We start from the raw sequence: 23,283 nt of genomic DNA, 5'->3' as shown, positions 1-23,283 counted from the left end.
GGAGATTCCTGCTCAGCACAAATACTCACTATTTCACGCTCTGGAAGTTATTCTACAAAGTCCTGCAATTTCTCAGATTAATACTATAAACTGCTTTTGAGTTGGCAATCCTTGATAAACGTTTGAATCACTGTATGACAACTAGAAAAAGTCCTGTGTATGATGTATGTTTGAAACAAGCCAGTGGCTTACAATTGATATCCCAGAATCCCAAAAGGATGTTTCCAGAAAGCCACACACCTTTGACCTTGGTCAAAAAATTATGTATGGTCTTATTATGTTATTATATGAGATACTTTTGAAGTAGTGTGTGTGAAATGTATTTTTTCAATTAAATTAGTCGAACCAGGTTTTTTCCGCTTTAGGTTCAATGCGCGTTCACGTGAAAGGGGCGTGTATCGCTTCATTTTACTCACCTTTACAAACTGGATAGATCAGGCAGTCTAGATAAATGTGTTCAAGTGAAAAGATTCTGCATATATTCTATACAATAACTATGCCAAATGCAGAATTTTTTCGCCATTAATCCCAATAGAGTGATGATGATATCAAAATGCAAAGGCATTTTGAAAACCTGCCTTATTATATATACCCAACCTGCCTTATTCTATAATTTAGGGAACTCACTTTAAATACCCCCTATGTAAGAAATATATCACATCTGTTTTCAACCGCAGAGAGTTAGCGCCGCGGCAGTGGCGTAGTGGATTAGTATAAGACCCGAACGCCAGCGACCGGGGTTCAAATCCGACGTGCTACCTCCACTCTGTCTCTCTCACCGAGCCCCATACGTTTCCTGTCCCCCCCTGCCCTCTTCCCTTTTGTTCTGATTCTCTTGGGAATCAGGTATTCATTTATTTCCCCCCCATTTTGTGGTTTAGTAGTTTACCATTCTTTACATTAATTATTTTGACTATACATTGTCATGTAAATATCAATGCATACATTGCAGTGTTTTGGTGAACTTTATATTTTATTCCGATATGCTAGCATGCACCACCTGACCTTGGTGTAATCATGCTAGTACCCCTCCCCCTCTGTGTGCTTTGTATAGGAGTTGGAGGATTGTTTAAGGGCACTTTCTGAAAGGAAGCTGTTTTATATTTATCTTCAGCGGCAAACAATAAATGGACGTCGGATTTCCCCGAGTCCGGACTGAGATCGTGGGTCACGTCTTGACTTAAGAAAAATACACAAAACAGATTCAGCCGGTCACATACATAAGGATGATCAAATGGAAAACCTGCTCCCGACCAGGTTTGGTTGAGAGCATGAGTCACCATGGTGATACAGCGACGCTAAAAGAGATCGACTTTCGTGTCCCAGCTAACCCAGGCTTTGAGCGCAACATACCTCGCTAACCCACTAATCGAGGTTCGTAGTACAGGCCACTGGATTACTGTTCTCCTGTTTCCCTGAAGTTAGGGGGTAAGGCCATACGACACCATCGACATGTAACTGACGGCAACGGACCATCACTGTAAAGTAAACTATGGAGTTCTATGACCGGGCTATGGATGCAAACACATCCATTAGGAACTATGTCTGACCAAGTGTTTCCAGTTTTGGTCATTTGAGAAGCTAGAGAAATGGATTGTGTGGCCTTTGTTGGGTTCTATAAAATGTCAGTCATGTGAATCATTTGTACGAAACAAGCCATAGGTTTGGAATTGATGTTCCAGACTCCCAACAGATTCCAGAAAGCAACACACCGTTGACCTTGTTTAAAAAGTATGTATTTATAAAATGATTTCTTATTATGTTATATTATATGATTGATCTATAATGTATTATGATGATGATTATTTTTCAACTCACCCAGCATCCCGTCACTAGCAGGCATTTTGAGGGGCAGAGACGAGGAACGCTCACCAGGAAGGCTCCCCTGTCCCTTACTGCATGACGGCTTCTCCTTAACAGGTTTAGATAGATTCTTTACAAGTCCTGAAAGACAAATCAAGAGAAATTACAGATGGATTTTCTTTTTTCGTTTTCAACTCAAGGACAATAATGAATGGGCTTGTTTGGGCGACTACAGACTACTGAAATATTATTTAAATACAATTATTCAAAATAACACCTGGAACAAGAATAGGCTCTAAAATGCTGGGGGAAACCCTGATGGCTACATGTCCTGCCTTTTCATCTCAGGCTTTGAGGGCCCTCCCCCCATTGGGTCCCTTGGTAACCCCCCCCACTATGACGCCCATGTGTGTGGATGAAGTACTGTACCTTTCAATAACTGTTGAGTCTCGACCGGTAGGTCCTCAAGGCCCTTCATACCTCTCAGCGGGTCCTTTGCTTTGGCCTTTCCTGGTGAGAGATTGCAGCTTTTCCTTTTGGTTTTTTCACCTGCTTTGAGTTGGAAATCACTTTTGTAACACTGTATGACAACTCAGCACGACGTATGGTAAAACTGACGTAACATAAACCGTATATTATACAGATTAAATAGATTTAACATAGACCATTTAAAAATAAAAAACGACCTACCTATGCAAAGTCTTTGTGTCAAAAACTGCATTAGCTTGGTGTCTGGCCTGAGCCACTTGTCAAAGTAGCACAGCGTAGTAAACTAGATTGCTATTGACGTATAATATCAATAAATTAGGCCTCAACTGGATTACTGGATTGCTGTTTTTGTGTGTTTCCTTGAAGTTAGGGGGTAAAGGCAGTATGACGCCATCAACATGTGACCGACGGCAACGGACCGTTACTGTAAAGTAAACTATGGATTCCTCTAGGTTTGAACATTGTTGGGAACATTTTGGATTTTGCAAATACACAACTCAACAGAAATATAACATAGTATATTTAATAGGTAAATGTTACATATTTGGCCTTTAATATCTGAGGTATTCTATTATAGACTTGTTTAACACCTGGAACAAGAATCGGCTGTAAAATGCTGAGGGAAACCCTGATGGCTACCCCCGATGGCTACCCCCCCCCCCCACACTATGACGCCCCTGTGTGTGGATGGACTACTGTACCTTTCAATAACTGATGAGTCTCGACCGGTATGTCCTCAAGGCCCTTCATACTGCTGAGCGGGTCCTTTGCTTTGGCCTTTCCTGGTGAGCGATTGCAGCTTTTCCTTTCGGTTTTTACGCCTGCTTTGAGTTGGAAATCCTTGATCAACTCACTTTTGTAACACTGCATGACATCTCAGCACGACGTATGGTTAAACTGAGATAACATAAACCGTATATTATACAGATTAAACAGATTTAACATAGACTGTATATAATACAGATTAAACAGAATTAACATAGACCGTTTTAAAATAAAAAACGACCCGCCTAAGTAAAGTCTTTGTATCAAAAAAAGTGGCATTAGCCACTTGTCAAAGTAGCACAGCGTAGTTAGCTAGATTGCTATTGACATATCATATCAATACATTAGGCCTCTACTGGAATACTGGATTACTGTTTTCGTTAGTTTCCTTGAAGTTATGGGTTAAAGGCCATATGACGCCATCGACATGTGACCGACGGGCTGTAAAGTAAACTATGCAATTCTCTGGGTTTGAACATTGTTGAAAACATTTTGGATTCTGCAAATACACAACTCAACAGAATATATAGTAAATTTAATGCGTAAATGTTACATATAATGGCCTTTAATATCTGAGGGATTTTAATATTGATGTGTATCTTGGATTTTTTAACTGATTAATGATGGATTGCATCAGAGACCAGGAGGGTTTTAAGTACAGCCAGTTAAGAATGCTTCATTGTGCTTCTTTAACATCAGTCTTTTGTATTATAATTAGTGCTGTCAGTTTAACGCGTCATTGACGGCGTTAACGCAAACCAATTTTAACGGCGTTAATTGTTCTATTTTTTTAATTCTCTTTTGGCTCGGCAAACGTTGTAGTTTTTTCACCTGCTGTCTAGCAACAACTAGTCACGTTAGAAAAACTACAACACCATACCGGATCTAGCTACACCGGAAACAAAACAACAAGCACGCCGCACAAACTTGTTGGGGCAAGCAAGGATACGGAGTGGGTGAAAAACTCCTTAAAAGTGTGTTGTGTGTGTGTGTTTGTGTGTCACTCTGTTCAACCCGGCATAAGAGTTCAATGTTGTCGTTAGCTGTTACGTATTTCTGACCAATCGCAGTTCAAGGCCCACCTGGGCTGTACCACTTCGGGAGGGGCCGCTCAGTTACTCCCCTCTAGACAAAATCGACTTGGTTGCGACTTTGACAGTTTGTAATTGCTGCGTCCGTTGAATGAGTGAGAGGTTGCGGGGGCACAGCTCAGGCTTCCTGACGGCGTTGCAAGGAATTTTATAAACGCAATATTGTTATCCCGCAGTAATCAGCCCGACAGCCCCGAAACGATAACGGCCCACCGGGAACTCTCCCGACTCTCCCGATTACCACTCCGCCACCGTGTGTGTGTGTGTGTGTGTGTGTGTGTGTGTGTGTGTGTGTGTGTGTGTGTGTGTGTGTGTGTGTGTGTGTGTGTGTGTGTGTGTGTTATTCACTAGCCTGGTAATGTGTATAGGCCTACGTACGGTAGGAATATTCATACTGGTTTAAATAATAAATGTTATAGTATTTCCCATCTTTGCTGAGCAAGAGTTTTGTTAGAAAGTTCAGTGATTGAAAGAAATAAAAGCCTGGGCTATTGAAGTTTTATGGTAGGCCTACCACTGTCATGCACCTACCCGATGTCAAGTGGACCGGGTTGACTTCACTGCGGGTCCCTCTTCTTATATCAATCTTGCCAAATATATTTTATTACTGTCCTCCTCAACACTCTCTGATCTCACTAAAAGGCTAGCAGCACGAAATCAAGGGATAATTTGAATAGAAAAAAAAATATTTTAATCGCTTGACAGCACTAATTAGAATATGATATTGTGTACCCTGTAGGGGTGCAACGGATCATCATTGATCCGTGATCCGTTCGGATCATCTATTTCGGTTCGGCACACGCATGATCCGCGGATTGATTTATGAAAAGAAAATTTGCGCATATTCAGTCCACACACAGCCGTAACCATTCCTGCTAGTTCCAGGGACAGAGCTACTTAACACGCTCTGGGTAAAAGTCCGCAACAGTTCCCTTTTCAATAAGCAAACAGTCCTATGGCTCGTTGTGATTTATTGTCCTCAGCGTACAACATGAAGAACAGTGGGCATGGAAAATAAAAGTAGGCTAGACTTCGGTGACTACTGTAACGATAACTGCTGCCTCCAGTGCTACGTCTGTTTCCATACTCGCGCTGCCACACAAACCTGTCGCCTAGGTTACCACACAGACGTAACACGTAGCTGACATAGCTATTGCCAACATAAAGAAAAACACATCGAGCATGGCCACGCATTTACAGCGACATCACCCCGGTGTTTCACTGACAGGAGTGAAACCGAAAGCGGCTCAACAACCGCTCATCACCGCGGCATTTAAGCAGCCCCTTCTTCCACAATCAGACCGGGCTAAAGCAATCACAAACGCTATTTTTTTATTTTTTTTGCTGATCCGAAAAATGATCCGATCCGTGACTCTTGATCCGAGGAACGATCCGAACCGTGAGTTTTTTGATCCGTTGCACCCCTAGTACCCTGTGTTTCTTTTGTCATCAAACAACACGCACACGCACACACACAGACCATACTGTCAAGAAGCTATAGAAATGTGTTGTGTGGACTCTGGTGGGTTCCATAAAATGTCGACCGTCACAAGATTTTCATAATCTAAAATATATGCCAGTCATACGAATGATTTGTTTGAAAATAATTCATAGGTTTAGGATTTATATCCCAGAATCCCCAACAGATATTCCAAAGAACACACACCTTTGACCTTGTTAAAAAAATCAAGTATGTATTTATAACTCATAGGGCCCTATCTTGCATCCGGCGCAAGTGACTTCGTCACTGGCGCATGTGTCGTTGCTAGTTTACAACTGGCGCAGAGCGTTCTTTTCCCACCACCGCCACTCGCCGGTAAATTAGGGATTGATAAGGCGCCCCAAGGGGCGGTTCGGCGGAAGGAGGAGGCGTGTTCTGGCGCAAACGGTATTTTGCCGTTTCTGAATACCATTGCGCTACTGACATCGAAATACCTGGTTTAAAGTCAGTGGCGCGTTGTTCAGATGCTATTTTAAGGGCGCATGCGATGCATACGGATTGCTTGTGCACCTCGCGCATACACTTTGCTTCTCCCATCTACCTAGCCTCACATTCTTGGTAAATTATTTGGGAAAGAACAGCTGATGCAGCGGTAATAAGTTGTGCTTTTAATAATGCATCTGCAAACACCGTACAGCAAACACATATTTTCTTGACAGAGACATGGTGTAGGCCTACGTGCCCTTAACTTTTAGGATTGATCGTGAAAAACATTGTTTTACCGCTAGTGAGTGTTAAAAAGAATGAATGAATGCGGGCGCGGGTGTGTGCTCTGTATAAACACACGCAAACTAAACACGTAACGCACAATCAATGGCAATGTCTATTACCGCGGGGACACATGCATATTAGGATAGCATACAATACTGATAAGAAACAATGTTTATAATGTATTGCGTATATCATTAAATAGAACCACAGTTACCACATATCATATGTTAGATCATGTACGTTTTCTTTGCCGAAATTTATTTGAGGACTCAGTCTTTCTGAAGTTGTGGAAGAAAACCCCTTATTCCATGTGTGAATTAGGCCATATTATTTGGCAATAAACTGAGCCATTTGCAGTTTGAAATTCATGTGCATCTGTCTCATCGGAGACTGCAGACTCACTGTCAAAATATCAACTTGTCCGATTCAAATGCGCTCATGACTCTTAAATGGGATGGGAGCTCGCACTCTCATTGGTTTGTTGGACGTTACGCCCAAACCACACCTACGGGTAACTAGGCTGCTTCAGACCAACCCTTTTGACACTTGCGCCGCGACGCAAGTGTCATTTATCCGCCTGTAAAATACGCCGTAGAACCGCCCACAAAGCTACTTGCGCTTTGTGCTTCCCACTTGCGTTTCAGACCGTTTAAATAGGGCCCATAGTATGTATTATGTCTCAATATGTTATTATATGATCTTTTATTTATCTGGTGTGTGTGAAATGTATTTTGACAGGGTAAAACTATGATATAGAGTGTTATGTTACCCATTACTCCTAAAAGTAGGAGACTTACTGTGGGAAGGTATTTTGGGGAGGTATATAGACGGGAACGTCGGACCAGGATGGCCTTTCTGTCCGCTATATTTCTCAACATCACCTAAACTTCTGTGTGTTCTACTTAATTCATAGCCTACAATAATTACACAATTTGTGCCACGGAATATGAGTGTCATTAACTTGCATTGGAGCAAAATCTGTGGCCATATCACAGGAATTGGGGTGTTTCCGTGAGGATTCCACAGATTTTGAGTTAAGCGTCCGTGGTCATTTCACGGATTTCTTTGAGACCAGGTTGACTACAGGATTATGCAGGTTGACTCACTAAAACTAGGAGACTTCAACTCACCGAGCATTCCGTCACTAGCAGGCATTTTGAGGGGCAGAGATGAGGACAACTCACCAGGACGGCTCCCCTGGCCGCTACTGCATGACGGCTCCTTCTTAACAGGTTTAGAACGATTCTGTACAAGTCCTGCAAGACAAATCGAGAGAAATTACTGATGGATTTTTTTTTTTTCAACAAAAGCACAATAATGAATGGGCTTGTTTGCGCGATAGATTACAGACTACTCAAATATTATTTCAACACAATTATTCAAAATAACACCTGGAACAAGAATAGGCTGTAAAATGCTGTGGGAAACCCTGATGGCTACTTGTCCTGCCTTTTCATCTCAGGCTTTGAGGGCCCTCCCCCCATTGGGGCCCTTGGTAACCAGTCCTGCTCCTCCCCCCCACTATGACGCCGATGTGTGTGGGTGAAGTACTGTACCTATCAAAAACTGACGAGTCTTGACCGGTAGGTCCTCCAGGCCCTTCATACCTCTCAGCGGGTCCTTTGCTTTGGCCTTTCCTGGTGGTCGATTGCAGCTTTTCCTTTTGGTTTTTTCACCTGCTTTGAGTCGGAAATCCTTGGTCAACTCACTTTGGTATCACTGTATGACAACTCAGCACGACGTATGGTTAAACTGACATAATTTAAACCGTATAATATACAGATTAAACAGATTTAACATAGACTGTAAATAATACAGATTTAACAGATTTAACATAGACTGTTTAAAAATAAAAAACAACCTGCCTAAGTAAAGTCTTTGTGTCAAAAATTGCATTAGCTCGATGTCTGGCATGAGCCACTTGCCAAAGTAGAACAGCGTAGTAAGCTAGATTGCTATTGATGCATCATATCGATACATTAGGCCTTTACTGGATTACTGTTTTCGTGTGTTTCCCTGAAGTTACGGGGTAAGGCCATATGACGTCATCGGACCGTTACTGTAAAGTAAACTATGGATATCTTTGGGTTACTTAACGTAATCCCTGGTTCTTTGATAACAGAGTGAGGTGTTTCACTATGGGAATCGCCTAGGCGTGACCTACTACTGGAAGCTCCAATTGCACCACGTCTGTCCTTGACATACAGGTCAGACTGTGCCACAGGGTCCCGCCCCCTGCACTTATACAGTCTACCCGCCCTCCTCAAATCATTCTATACCGGTTTCTTTCCGTGTAAATGCAAGGAGGGACGTGTTGGTGAAACACCTCACTCTGTTATCAAAGAACCAGAGATTACGTTAAGTAACCCAAAGTTATTTTTCTAACTTTGCTCGGTGTTTCACTATGGGAGATATAGACCACTCCCGTATTGCATATGTCTCCCGATGCAAATTCAGCCAGGCAGCAAATATCCCTTTGAGTCTGAGATCGTCTCCAGCACGGCTTGAGAAACAGAAGGCCCTGAGACATCCAGCCTATAAAACATAACAAAGGTGTGAGGCGTAGCCCAGCTTGCCGCAGCACAAATGTCATGCACTGACACTCCCCTGAATAAGGCCCATGAAGTAGCCATACCCCTTGTGGAGTGGGCCCTCAAGCCATGGGGGGGCTGCAAGCCCCTACCTTTATAAGCAAGAGATATAGCCTCCACAATCCAGTGGGATAGCCTCTGGCGGGACAAAGGCTTGCCTCTATGGGAAGTGGCCCAAGACACGAACAGTTGATCCCCTTTCCTAAAAGCAGCTGACCGACTCACATATACATGTAGGGCCCACACTGGGCATAATGTATTGAGTCTCTGCTCCTCCGCAGAGGAGAACGGAGGCGGGTGAAACGCAGACAGTTCCACCGTGAGACACCTATAGGTCGACTCAACCACCTTAGGCACAAAAGCCGGATTGGGCCTGCCGCATTCAAGTTCCACCTCTCACGGGCCAAGCCCAGACCGCTATGCGGTCCGGGTGCGGATGGTGAATCTCCCCGCCCGCTTGGGAGAGGAGATCCCTGCGCAGGGGAAGGGGCCATGGGTCGCCCGCCAGGAGTTGTATTATTTCCGCCACCCAATGTTTGGATGGCCACCGCGGCGCTATCAGGATTAGCGACAGACTCTGTTCCCTCACCCTGGCTAGGGTGGGGGAGATCAGGCGGAGGGGGGAAGGTATATAGCAGCACGTTTGGCCACGGATGGGCCAGTGCATCTACCCCTAGGGGAGCCTTTACGTCTGACAGGGAGAAAAACAACGGGCACTGAGTGTTTTCCCGCGAGGCGAAGAGATCTACGGCTGCCAAGCCATATCTCTGCCATATTTGTCCCACAACCTGTGGGTGAAGAGTCCACTCCCCGTACAGGGGGTTTCCTCTGGACATAAGATCTGCTCCTCTATTCAGGACACCTGGTACATGTGTCGCCCGAAGGGACAGGAGCCTGGTGCTGCTCCACAAGATTTAGGGCATTTAGGATTTAAGATAATTTCTCGAGCTAACTTGTGTAGTTTCAGTGAGCGAGTGCCGCCCTGCCGGTTGACGTATGCAACTACAGTGGAATTGTCTGTCTTTACCAAGACATGGCGGCCCTGGATAAATTGTAGGAAGTGTTTTAGAGCAAGGAACACTGCCCAAAGTTCCAGGATGTTTATGTGAGCCTGAGCTAGATTGTGGCTCCAGGTGCCGTTCACTGCTCTGCCCATCATTGTCGCACCCCACCCTGACAAGGACGCGTCCATTGTCATGGTTACCCTGGACGACACCGCCCCCAGCGGGACGCCCGCTGTCAGAACCGTGCGCACCGACCATGGGCGGAGAGCGGTAAGACACGCTGGTGTTACTTTCACCTTGCGATTCAGGTGGCGACGGGAGCACAGACGTAGTGCTGCGACCCAGCGCTGAAAATCTCTCATCAGAAGCCCCAAATGTACTACTGATATCACCGAAGCCATAAGGCCAAGCAGGCGTAGGCATAACCAGAACGATACGGTCTCTCCCCGCCTGAAGAGGGAGAGACACTGCATGAGAGACGTTAGTCTCCTCTCTGATAGTGTGACGCGATAAGAGAGAGAGTTTATGTGGAGACCCAAATATTCACGATAGCCCGAACGGGACTACTTGGTATTCGTAAGCCCTGTTCTGAAACGTGAACCGGAGAAATTTCCAGTGTGCGGGATAGATGGCAGTGTGAATACACACACTGTAACGCAAGTGTTGTACACTTCATTTTTATTTGGATAACCGTTCTCCTGTTGGTGTTATGACGCATAACACGTCGGGTTCTCTGACATCTCTTGTATTTCCAAAACGAGACTCGTAGTAGGGGTTAATTCAGCCATGGCTCAGAAGGAATTGGGGGAAAGGAACTTTGGCTTTGACTCCCTGAAGTACATGAACCGCGACATGGAGGAGGAAGGGATTGTTGCACGCGATTGTTTCGGCATCACCGTCTCGGCGCTGCCCGCTGCCCGCATCCGAGGCGGTGGTGCCTCGTCAGCGGGCAGCGGGGCTCCGGCATGAGACAATCGCAAGCAACAATCCCTTTCTCCTCCATGTCGCGGTTCAGTCTACTTCAGTTTGATCTGGAAGAGGAAGAACCAGAGACGTCGGAGAACATGACTCATGACTCATGTCGCACACAGCTTTTGGCCGTGATAATATATATTATATGATATAGATATCTATGTATAATATGATATTATTTAGATATAGAGCTCCAGGACTCCCGCCGGAGCACCCGGAGTGTTCTAGAATATTTACAGAACATGGCTGAAAGCTGTGTGTGCCTCGCCATTGCGATACATCCACTGTAAACATGCAACCCAGTCTCACGTGAAACAGTCACGTCACACCACTTAAACTATTAATTGGTGATCTGGGACACGTCATTTACATTTTTTGGTGCCAAAAACACAAATTTCAAACTCATTCTAAAAAGAAGAGATGAAGCAGCTACCTTTTTTCCGTCACGGTTTGCCTACAGAGCAGCGCACCTGCTTAAAATATATCCGTGAATTGTCACAATTTCTCAGAATCCAAGGTGAAAGTAGAAACGGGTGGCCAAAAGCTGTCATATGTTAGAAATGTGTGCTTTTTGGCACGAAGAAATTGAAAATACGTGTCCCAGATCACGAATAAATAGATTAAATGACGTGACAGTGTCACGTATTTCCGTGAGACTGGGTTGAAACATGAGCGCATGGTACCGTGGTCGCAAGCTGCTCAGGGCCACACCCCCACCCTCCACCTTGACCCGCCTCTAAAAAATGGCGAAAGCTCATTGTGGGACTGGCTCGTAGTGGCTGTAATTATGCACCAAGATTGAATTTCTCGAACGTCTTCAAGTACTTTATTAGGGGCCCACTAACAGCTAGATAAAGTTATACATAAATTAGCATGCCATGGAATCTTTAAATTATTATTTTTGTATTTTTGTATGGGAAACCTAATTCTAAACTCTTTATTTTGTATTTTTGCATTTATTGTTTCTTAGATAGGGTATTTTATATTATTGAGTTGTAATTGTTTCTGACGAATGACACACTAGGCAAGTTTGCCTGTTCCGTGCTGCAGGAAGATTCAGCACGATTCCCCCCCTCCCCACTCCCCCTGCTGGCCCGTGGTCACACTGCTCCCAAAGGCTGTGGCCTGGGCACGATTGCTCCTTCATACATACGACATCACGTCGTAATACGATAAATATGTCATGCGATAAATACGTCATCACCAAGCGTGGTGTCCAACTGCGACTTGAATGCTGTCGTCAGCCCAAATTTCAAGTAAGCACTCGACTTCACTATCGCGCCAACGTAAACCCACTCGTGAACCACTAGCCGCCATGGTTTAAAATGACTGTTGTGGGGAAGAAGGGCATGGACCTATAAAGAAAGAAGGGTCGCGCAAGGACTACGTCATCCAGCTCATGTTGCGTATCCGCCTGTGTGCGCGTGTCATCTCATTAGCATCTGTACTTTGGCCACGGCACACCTCTCCCAAGTGTGCCGCGGCCAAGGGGCTGTTCCGTGCTGGAATACGGATGGCGTGGTCACACTAGCCAAACGTTCTAGACTTTAGTATGCAAATGAGCTCGGGCACGGGACCACGGCCCTAGTGTGAGTGGCCCCTAAAACTCTGACCAGAGCTGGCAGCAGCAGCAATAAATGACATATTCAAAAGACTCAAGTATCCCGTCGTCTCCTTCGCACATTAGTACTGAGGGCAGTCGTACAGTGTTTATATAGTCAACAAATATTTATTTATTGATGGTTTATAGTTTATTCGATGCAAGTGCCTAATGGAAACTAGTTTTAATTTGACTGTTTAGTGTCCTAGAAACTGATGACAATATCAGACACTGCACAGCCGTTGACCACTTAATGGTGTATTTTTCAATAAGGCCTTTAGAAATAGCTAAATCACAAAGCAATTACAATGTGGTCAAAAGAAGTTTAGGCATCCACTAAGCGGTTTTACACTGGCAAATATGCCCGTCTTATTTAAAGATTTTACCTGGCATTGTCCTCGCATTTACACTGACAAAGGAAATATACCGTCTTGATTTCGCACCCCAATGTCCCCTCACGAACCCTACACATATTGGGGGTTTCATTTTCATGTAAAAGCGATTAGACGGCATCACGGTACCAGGGGCAGGACTTGGGTAGAGGAGTTGATGACGTAGGAACATGAGTAGTTCTAACTGGAGAAATACGTGAGCTGCTGACTATCGTTGGAGAGAAGAGGATGCAGTCGAATTTAACGAAGACGTGAAAGATGGGGCAATCTATGAAAGTAGCAGAGAAAGGTTCCTTACGAGGCTTTCATCGGGATAACAAGAAGCAAGACAGTGAAATTGTGAACTCTGCCAAGCAGCGACCGTACCTGCTTGGCAGTGTAAAAATGCATAATGAACCCGTTTCACTTCATTGTCACCAGATTAAAGATAATGTGTGACCAATTTGTTTTGGTAAACTATTAAGAAATATAAATAGTTTGCATTCAAAAATATATACTTCTGTCATACGTATGATGTATGTTTGAAACAAGCCATAGGTTTAGAATATGTATCCCAGAATTCCAACAGATATTCCTTGTTTAAAAAAGTAATTGTGTATTTATAAAATTAGGTCTCATTATGTTATGATATGATATACTTTTTAACTGGTGTGTGTGAAATGTATTTTCACAGGGAAGAACTATGATAGAGAGGGTTATGCAGTTAGACTTATTACTCCTAAAACTAGGAAACGTACCCAGTGTGCTGTCACTTAGGGTTTAATTAATAAAAGACAATGAATCAGAATTTCTTCATTGTAGATTTTGTATCATGTTCCTCCTGTTATTAAAACCTTTAAGAATTATATAGTTTTGTACTTACAAATTGATAACTGAATGAATGTTAATAATTTCTTGGAAAAAAATATAAAAATACATTCAAATTACAACATAAGTTGGCATAATGGAGCTGCTTTCAGACATCTTACACAACATGATAGTTAACTTGGATGTGCTATTCATTAGTTACACAAACATCACTGTATGAGACCACCAGATCGATTCCTGACATGTTCTGAAAGACCAATCAATAGAATTTGAACGCATACGATAATTGTAAAAATAATAATTCTAGGGTATCTGTGCTGCCAAGTTCCTACAAGATACCAACCGGTGCATCCTGGGTAAATTGGCTGTGTCAAGAACCCTTTTGACCGTTCATTGCAAAATGCAAACTTGTGTATTAGGACAGTACTTGGTCCGCATCCGAGTACGTATTACAAAGACCCAATAACGCAAGTACAGACAAGAACGCAGAAGGCCAAATGCATTTACAATCATAAACTTTAAAATGATTGTTAGACGAGACACACCAAACACAGACACTAGTTTCGCCAAGATTGCAATTGAGTTGGGTAATAATATTTATCATATTATATATTTATAAATAATATAATATTTGTTTCCTAGGTTAAGGTTCCACATTAGGTTGCTATGTTTGAAATATATCCAAATCAGCCGTTAATCACTTCTCGTAAGCTAACGTTGGAATGATGGAGTTTCTTTCAGGCATATTACACAACATGATAATTACCTTGGACGTGCTATTCATTAGTTGCACATTAGTCTCACAAACATGAAGGTATGCAGGACTTTACAAATACAGAGGTCCAAAATAATCGGAGCTTGCTAGGGAGGTTGTGGGACATGCAAGTAGGATTGTTGGTTGCATTTAAAGCCATTTGGAGATCAAACTTTGGATAACAATGGCTTCAAAACCATATTAGTTGACTCCTTTTCTGCACCATCTTAATCTAAGCGGATACCATTTTAAAGAAATAACCATTATTTATTTATTACTCCATTAGGTTTTTACAACTGCTTTGAGTTGCCAATCCTTGATCATCTTTCTTTTGTAGTCACTGCATGACGACCAGAGAAACCCTTCAGTTATGCATATGACTTACGTTGAAAATAAGCCATAGGTTTAAAATGTGTTTTGTACCTCAGAACCCCCAACAGGCCAAATGAAACTTGTTTCAATAATTAATAAAGATTAACTACATTGATCTGGTGAGCGACCACGGGTTATACAGGTAGACTAATATCTCCTACAACTAGGAGACTTGAACTCACCATGCGAGCTACCAGGCATTTCAGCTGGAAACGACGACCCGCAGTCCATAGGGCCGGACAGCTCAGACTTGGACAAGCTCCCCTCTCTGCTACTGCCTGACGTCATCAGACCAGCAGATGTATTCTTTATCAGTCCTGAAAGACAAATCAATCGAATTTGCAAATTGCGTTAAATATTTTTTTGTTTTCTGAAAAATACCGATATGCAACATCTGACTTCCTCGGATACTACTTGAACATTATTGTGTCAGTGTGTGTTAAACATTTCACAAATAACCCAAAGTTATCCTCAACATGACCTGGACAGGTTGTTCATGTCAACTTACAACCCCCATGAAGTACACTGTAAACCAGTATAATGTTTATGTCCGGTCTGTCTGGGCCAAGTTGTTTGATTTCTAACTTCTCTTCCCATTTGAACCTCTCCAATGTTTTTTTTAACGGAAACTCAACAATGTTAATCATAGGTGCAACACCACTCGCCATATCTGCATCTGATATAGAAACGATGAAAGATACGCGCAGAATAATTTGAGTAAAAACAGTTCTAGAGTATGACCATGGGGCAGACTACTTTACGACCATAAAGGCGTCTTTTAGCGCGGATTGCAATTCTTGTTGCAGCCTGCAGGGTTATGCGATAAACATACGGAGGAACGCGGTCGCTGAGCTATTCTGCCCCACATTGCATGACACGTTAAACTCAACTAGAATCGCCACCATCACCCAAAATGTGATGTCAACCGACCAAAAATAGTCAGAAAGTCTACAGAAACTATATAGTGAATGTGAAATTCACATTATTAAAAATAGACTTGGAGCCATGATTTACTGAGGAACTATTTTTTTGGGAGCATGCTTTTGCAAGTAGTTTGCTGCCCCACCTGCAAATATGGACGGCACGCGCCTGCTGTAAACATATAACAATCATTATCATGGATCATGTTTGTCCCGTATCATGGAATTTATCAAAGTGAGTCCATGAATCAGAATGTATCGTATAATTGTAGTGTAGAATTATGTGAAGTACCAGCTGATCATATATTTTGATCCAAAGAGTTAAAGAAAACTTTGGGATTTCTCAACCTTGAGCCTATTTTCTATCATTTTGGGTCTAAGTGACTAATGGGGAGAGTGATTTATAAGATCCTTCCAGCAATGATTGAAAACACTGCAGCAGTAATCCACAAAAAACATCTGCAATGTGATCATTTGGGGCAAAGCGCTCGTCGATGTACGTCCTCTTAATGTGCTGGTTTTACCACTGACCGGCTCACATTATATATAACCATTATGGAAAGGATCCCTACAGAAAAATAAAACTTGTTTCTTTACCTTTTTGATCACGGTCTGTTTGTTATTGTGTCCATCCAGGTCTGATCTATTATTCATTTATCTATTTATTGGTGACTCCTATGGAAGTGTCACAGTGCACTCTTCATTTTATATCAGTTCTTATCTCTCTCCCCTCGGTACCCTTTCATCTGTTTCTGTGTGGCCGCGGTGGTGGTGAGGTGAGCCTTCTCTCTAGTTTTGGTCCGAACTATATTTTACGGACATTCATGTAATCAACTCTTCATTTTACAATCAGTCGGGAGAACGTTCTTGCTAGTTGTTCTTGGAAGAATGAACTGGAAGGTCACGAGCACGCAAGACGCTGTTGACAGTTTGAGACGGGGCGTTATGGTTGGTATTGTGCACAGCACAGAGGACGCCTGCAGTCCTCCAAAATAGGCACCAGGCTTTATCACCTAAAACAATTGAAGCTTAACCTACTCCTCAACCGTACACAAAAGAAAAAAAAAATATATATATATAATGTGTACTTAAAACAAAAATAACCCTTAACTAAGTGATTTCAAGTGTCATTGCGCATTTCTATGTGGGCAGACGGAAAAGCTGGAGTTTTTGATGGTTTATAGTTTATTTGATGCAAGTGCCTAATGGAAACTAGTTTTAATTTGACTGTTTAGTGTCCTAGAAACTGATGACAATATCAGACACTGCACAGCCTCTGACCACTTAATGGTGTTTTTTTCAACAAGATTTAGCAATAGCTAAATCACAAAGTAATTACAAAGTGGTCAAAAGAAGTTGAGGCATTCACTAAGCGTTTTTACGCTTCCAAATATGCCCGTCTTATTTGAATTGTTTTCCTGGCATGGTCCTCGCAGTTACACCGACCAAGGAAATATACCATCTTGATTTTTTCCTACCCCAATGTCCCCTCTCGAACCCTACACATATTGGGGGTTTCATTTTCATTGAAAAGTGATCAAACGGCATCGCGGTAGCAGGGGCAGGACTTGGGTAGAGGAGTTGATGACGTAGCAACATGAGCACTTCAACTGGAGAGACGGTGGAATCCACAAAGGATATGTCTGCGTTTTTGCACTTGTAAATAGTTAATCGTGTTTGTAGCCTAAACTCAGATGTAGTATCTTGCATGCGAGTGGCTTGAATAATAAAATAAAATAAACATTCAGAGTATGCAAATTATTCTAAAGAGGTCACCTTGCGTAGTCCCGCCTGCTCCAATGAACCAAAAAAGCTGGCTCCTTTATGAAGGGGGAATATACCCCCTCGGTTTTACAAAGGAAAGACAATGAAATTGTATCATCTGCCAAACAGCGAACGCATCTGTTTTGCAGTGTAAAAAGGGGGGGGATTTGAGGATTCAAGACTTGCCCCAACACTGAGCTCCTTTAAAACAAGACTGAAGACTTTTATGTTTGCTTTAGCTTTCTGCTAAATCTTAAATACTAAAAAGTATTTAAGATTCTAAAAAGCTTTTTTAACTTTGCCTTTGTTTCCTAATTTATTGCTAAAATGCCTTTTTAACTTTCTATTTTACTCATTTCTTTGCATGTTTTCTTTCACTTATGTACTATTTTATTTTATTGTATGATAATGTTTATATGTGAAGCACTTTGAGTCTACCTTGTGTATGAAAAGTGCTACATAAATAAAGTTGCCTTGCCTTTCCTTATGAACCCGGTTCAATTCATTATCACCAGATTAAAGATAACGTGTGATCATTTTCAACTATTTAGAAATATAAATAGATTGCATTCATATTCAAAAATATTCTTCAGTCATGTGTATGATGTATGTTTGAAAAAAGCTATAGGTTAAGAATTTGTATCCCAGAATCCTAACAGATATTCCTTGTTTAGAAAAGGAATTATGTATTTATAAAATTAGGTCTCATTATGTTATGAGGAACTTTTTAACTGGTGTGTGTGAAATGTATTTTTACAGGGAAGAACTATGATATATAGGGTTATGCAGGTAGACTTATTACTGCTAAAACTAGAAGACTTAAACTTACGCAGTGTGCTGTCACTTTGGGTGAAATTAATTAAAGACAATGAATCAAAATTTCTTCAATGTAGATTTTGTATCACGGTCCTCCTATTATTAACACCTTTAATAATTATATCGTTTTGTAGTTACAAATTGATAACTCAATGAATGTTAATAATTTCTTGGAAAATAATGGAAAAAATATTCAAATTACACTCAACTCTCAATCGGCTGTCTATAGAGCCATTGTTTGGATTATACTTGTAAAAAATAGGCCAATTAAAAATAACTCTGCCCTAATAGCACACCTACAATTAATTCATTCATTGAACAGAACACATCTCAGATTCAGAAGTATATCCCACTAGGTCAACAACAGTAAAAAGCAGTTTAAGTTAGTTAAATGCACAAAGACTGTATATAATTGCTAGGACCATGGGTCATTTAAGTCTGTATTTGAGTGTGTTGTCCCTCCCTACCAGAGTGAGGTGCTGTTTTTTCCCTCCTTCACTCTCTCCCACTCCCACTCTCACTCACAGGTGTTGGCTGGTGATTGGTGGGGAGCCGATCACTTCAAAAGGACTGTCTGCTGAGGATGACGGCCCCTCTAAGTGGTCCCGCTATGTCTCGATGGCTCGGTCTTCCCGCAAAGTGCCTGTGTTAAAAATCTTGATGTCTTGTTTGAACCTTTGCTTTGTTTTGACCAAAATAGCATTATTTCATCTGAGAAATATATGACTAAAATCAGACCAACCTTCCCCTTCTAATTCATTTTCCGTCTGTTTTAGCGTGTTGCGTTGCATATCACAGTGACTACAACTGAATACCTGGACACTCCTTCTCCACTGAGTATGGGTCATGCTGAAGGACAGACTTTGTTCATGAGCATAATGTGGAGCAGGGTTTGTACCAGATTGGAATTGGCGTTTAATTAAATATCGTATATCGGCCTGTTAAGGACCTCAACGACCTTTATAAAACATGATGTGTGTCCCCTGTTCCTTCATCAACTAAACTGCTGCCCAGCACCACTACTGGAATGTGTTTTCCTCATACCCCGATCAAAGTTTTCATCTCAGGCTCTGAGGGCCCTCCCCCCCCCCCCCCACTATGACGACCCTGGGTTTGGGTTAAATACGTTACCTTCCAATGACCGACGAGTTTTGACCGGTAGGACCTTCAGCCCTTCCAGACCGCTCAAGAGGTCCTGTGCTGTTGCCTTTCCTGGTCTTTGCTCCTTCCACAGCAGCAACATCTTCCGTCTCTGCTTGAACTCAGCCATCTCTTCTTTCTTGATGTCGTCCAGATCTTCGTTCTTCAGCCCCAGGTGGATGGCTGCCCGCTCCCACCTTCGTCCAAGAGTTTGTGCAACAACCCGGAGCTGCTTATCTGACAGATCCTGCCCTGGGGAGCGGGTTTCATAGACTTTGTCTGGAAAAAGAAACACAATCCACACACAGGTGGGTCAAGTTCCACATTCTGACGCAAAAATGCAGATATTACCACTTTAGAAATTGGTGTTAGGGGTTAAGGTGAGGCTACAAACCTGAACCAAACCTATAAAAGGTATCCTGTCACACTAGCACCACACACACACACCCACACCCACACACACACACACACACACACACACACACACACACACCAGTGTTTAAAAAAAAAAGGCGATTTTTAAACGTTCGCTGTGCCCCTCGCCAATGTCTTGGAAGCCAAACATTGCGCAGGGCAAACTCTATACTCGATTTTCAATGAAAAAAATATCTGGAGGGCTTATTCGATGGGTATACATGCCAAAACAAAGACCCTGGGATAAGTTTTCGCCGGAATTGCACTTTAAGTAGAACTTCAACTTGAAATCATCTTACCTGAAAGAACAACATAAACTGGAGAACATTGTACAGTCCACGCCAACTCCACCAATACATAATGAACCTGTGCATCGTGGGTAAAATTGCTGTGTCGAGAACACTTTTGACCGTTCATTGCAAAATGCAAACTTACAATGTTAAAGGGGACCTATTATGCTTTTTCGACTTTTATGATCTATAAACGTTGTTATAATGATTGATAGTCATGTTTAACCACACTAAAGTGTCAAATAATGACGTACATGCATTTCAACGTATTCCCTGCTGACAGTCTGGGGTGGCTGTGCAGAGCGCTAAACACTCGGGACAACGTTTGCGATTCACTTGTTCACATTTCCGGGAAATCATCTACGTAGAGGCACTCCTGCCGCGCCCCCAAATACCTGGTCGAATCTGCCCGCGCGCGCTTCAAGGAAGGTAACCAATCACAACGGAGTTGGGTTGGCAGGAGGGGGGCGAGGGGGCGGAGAAGGACGAAACCGAGCGTTGAATGCTGAAAGCGTCCAGATGAGAGGAAGAGTTTCCCAAAAATCTACATTGTTTTTTGTGTATGGTTAAACATGACTATCAATCATTATAACAACGTTTATAGGTCATCAAAGTCGAAAAAGCATAATAGGTCCCCTTTAAACTTTAAAATGATTGTTAGACTAGACTCACCAAACAAAGAAAGTAGTTTCGCCAACATTGTAATTGAGTTGAGTAATAAAAGGAACTATCGTGTTTGTTCATATTTCTTTCCCAGGTAAGGTTCCACATTAGGTTGCTTGGTTCAGCCTACTTTGTTTGAAGTATAACCAAATCAGCCGTTAATCACTTCTCGTAAGCTAACGTTGGCATAATGGAGTTGCTTTCAGACATCATATACAACATGATAGTCTCACAAACGTGAACGTACCTCTGTATTTAGAAATGCAGAGGTCCAAAATAATCTGAGCTTGCTAGGGAGGTTGTGGGACATGCAAGTACGATTGTTTGTTTTATCCAATTGCATTTAACATCATTTTGAGCTAAAACATTGGATAACAATAGCTTTAAAACCATATCAGTGGACATTGGATTCTTAAGCAGATACATTTTTAAAGAAATAACCCATCATTTATTTGTTACTCCTCACGCTTTGAGTTGCCATCGTTGATCATCTTTCTTTTTTAGTCACTGCATGACGACCCCAAAAACCCTTTAGTCATGAATATGACTTATGTTCGAAATAAGCCATAAAAATGTTAGCCTTAAAATGTTAAAAAGATAAACTACGTATTCATCAGGTAGGTGACCATGACATAGAGGGTTATCCATGTAGAGTAATAACTCGTACAACTAGGAGTCTTGAACTCACCATGCGCGCTACCAAGCTTTTCAAGTGGAAGTGACGCCTCAGAGTCCACAGGGCCGGACAGCTCAGACTTGGACAAGCTCCGCTGTCCGCTACTGCCTGACGTCATCAGAGGTTCTGAAAGACAAATCAATAGAATTTGGAAATTGCGTTAAATATTTTTTGGGTTTTCTGAAAAATACTGAAATAATAATAATAATAATAAGTAATATCTGACATCCTCGGAAACTACTTAAACTACTTAACTAATTAATATGTCTGTGTATGTTAAAAAACTCACAAATAGCCCAAAGTAATCCTCAACATGACCTGGACAGGTTTTTCATGTCAATTTACAGCCCACATGAAGTACACTGTAAACATATACAACATGACTGTATCAGGTATCATGTTTGTCACGTATCATGTCATTTATCAAAGTGAGTCCATGAATCAAATTGTATTGTTAGTGTAAAATGATGGGAAGTACCAGCTGTTCATAGATTTGGATTGAAAGAGAGTTAAAGGAAACTTTTGGGATTTCTCAACCTTAAGGGGAGAAGAAGGGTACTGAGCATGCAGAACGCTGTTGAGAGTTTGAGACGGTGCGCTCTTACTGGTATTGTGTAAACTACAGAGGACACCTGCATTCCTCCAAAATAGGAACCAGGCTTATCACCGAAAACAATTGAAGCTCAAACTGCTCCTCAACTGTACACTAAAAATGTAAAGTCTATTAAAAACAAAAACAACCCTTTCATACTGCTTCTGTAGTTTATTTGATCAAGTAAATGTTATACAGTTGTTGGCCGGCTTTCCTTCAACCATTGTCGTCCGCCCACTGCCCTGTCAGCTGCAGTGGTCCGTGGGGCGAGAGGGTCTCAGAGAGCTACTGGCCGGCTGGCTAGCTAGCTTGCCCCTGAATACGAAATCTACACAGTTAACTCCTCGCCTAAAACTTTATCAGAAGTGAATTTAGTGATGAAATAGCATTCGAAAATTGTAAAAAAAACAACAATGCGCTCATGGTCTGCTCTGTTGTTGGGGTGCGGCCAAGTTCCTTCAAGATACCAACCGGAGCATCCTGAGTAAAATGGGCGTGTCGAGAAGACATTTAAGCTAAATTGCCATTGACGTATCATATCAATACATTAGGCCTCTTCTGTCAAAAAAATAAGGGCTGACACCATTGGGGTGGTCAAGGGTCAAAGGGTCAAACTGAGAAGTCACCACTATGAGACCCTACATTATAAATGTCAAAGAGCAAATCAAATAATATTTACTTAAAGGACAGAGTTTCCTGTATTCTCATCAAGGAGGAGAATGCATAAGGGGATCTCTGCTCCCTCGTGACCCCAGGCACAAAGGTTAATGTTAGATAACGCTAGGAAAAGGTAGAGTGGCTAGACAATGCAAGGAATAGGATATAGAACTTACATGATGAAGGGGAAACAACGTGATAGATTTTTCCATCACAAATCATGTGTGGAGCAGAGCTCATCTCAGCATTTCTGAGACCTGTGCCACGGTTTAAGAAGTCCTCGCATTAGACAATGCGGGAAACTTCAGCTTGCGCAGCTCTTTGAGCGGCAGAGGTTGATTTCCCATTTGGGGACGTCTCCTTGCGAAGCTAATAGAGAGGCGCAGGGCAAACTCAGGGCGAATGTTTGTTCACGTTTATAACTCAAATAAACTAGCCTAACTGTATAAATTCAGATGACTATTTCGTTAAACAGTTTAGACAGAAACGATTGACTTGG

At 42.2% G+C, this 23,283-nt stretch overlaps 1 protein-coding gene across 7 annotated transcripts in view; it reads right to left on the bottom strand.

The window, feature by feature from the left end:
* Window positions 1-23,283, bottom strand: part of LOC130405536 (uncharacterized) — a 111,592-nt gene that overhangs the window by 67,506 nt on the left and 20,803 nt on the right. For 2 of the 7 annotated variants that reach the window (XR_008904352.1, XM_056610671.1), the window contains exons 12-19: window positions 21,548-21,661; window positions 19,484-19,771; window positions 15,035-15,169; window positions 7,917-8,039; window positions 7,491-7,616; window positions 2,994-3,116; window positions 2,233-2,355; window positions 1,819-1,944 (exon numbers count right to left, since the gene is read on the bottom strand). The exons of 2 other annotated variants lie outside the window; for them this stretch is intronic. Coding sequence is in view for 4 of the 5 variants with exons in the window: in XM_056610671.1 (XP_056466646.1) it covers window positions 1,819-1,944; window positions 2,233-2,355; window positions 2,994-3,116; window positions 7,491-7,616; window positions 7,917-8,039; window positions 15,035-15,169; window positions 19,484-19,771; window positions 21,548-21,661 (1,158 nt within the window). In the remaining variant the exon portion in view is untranslated. The remainder of the gene's footprint in view (window positions 1-1,818; window positions 1,945-2,232; window positions 2,356-2,993; window positions 3,117-7,490; window positions 7,617-7,916; window positions 8,040-15,034; window positions 15,170-19,483; window positions 19,772-21,547; window positions 21,662-23,283) is intronic. 3 more of the 7 variants (XM_056610673.1, XM_056610674.1, XM_056610672.1) reach the window with 3 other exon arrangements.

The sequence above is a fragment of the Gadus chalcogrammus genome, chromosome 16, assembly GCF_026213295.1.
Source record: "Gadus chalcogrammus isolate NIFS_2021 chromosome 16, NIFS_Gcha_1.0, whole genome shotgun sequence".
In the NCBI taxonomy this organism is placed as follows: domain Eukaryota; kingdom Metazoa; phylum Chordata; class Actinopteri; order Gadiformes; family Gadidae; genus Gadus; species Gadus chalcogrammus.
The sequence above is the reverse complement of the archived record's forward strand: the minus strand, read 5'-3'. Positions and strand labels throughout refer to the sequence as shown.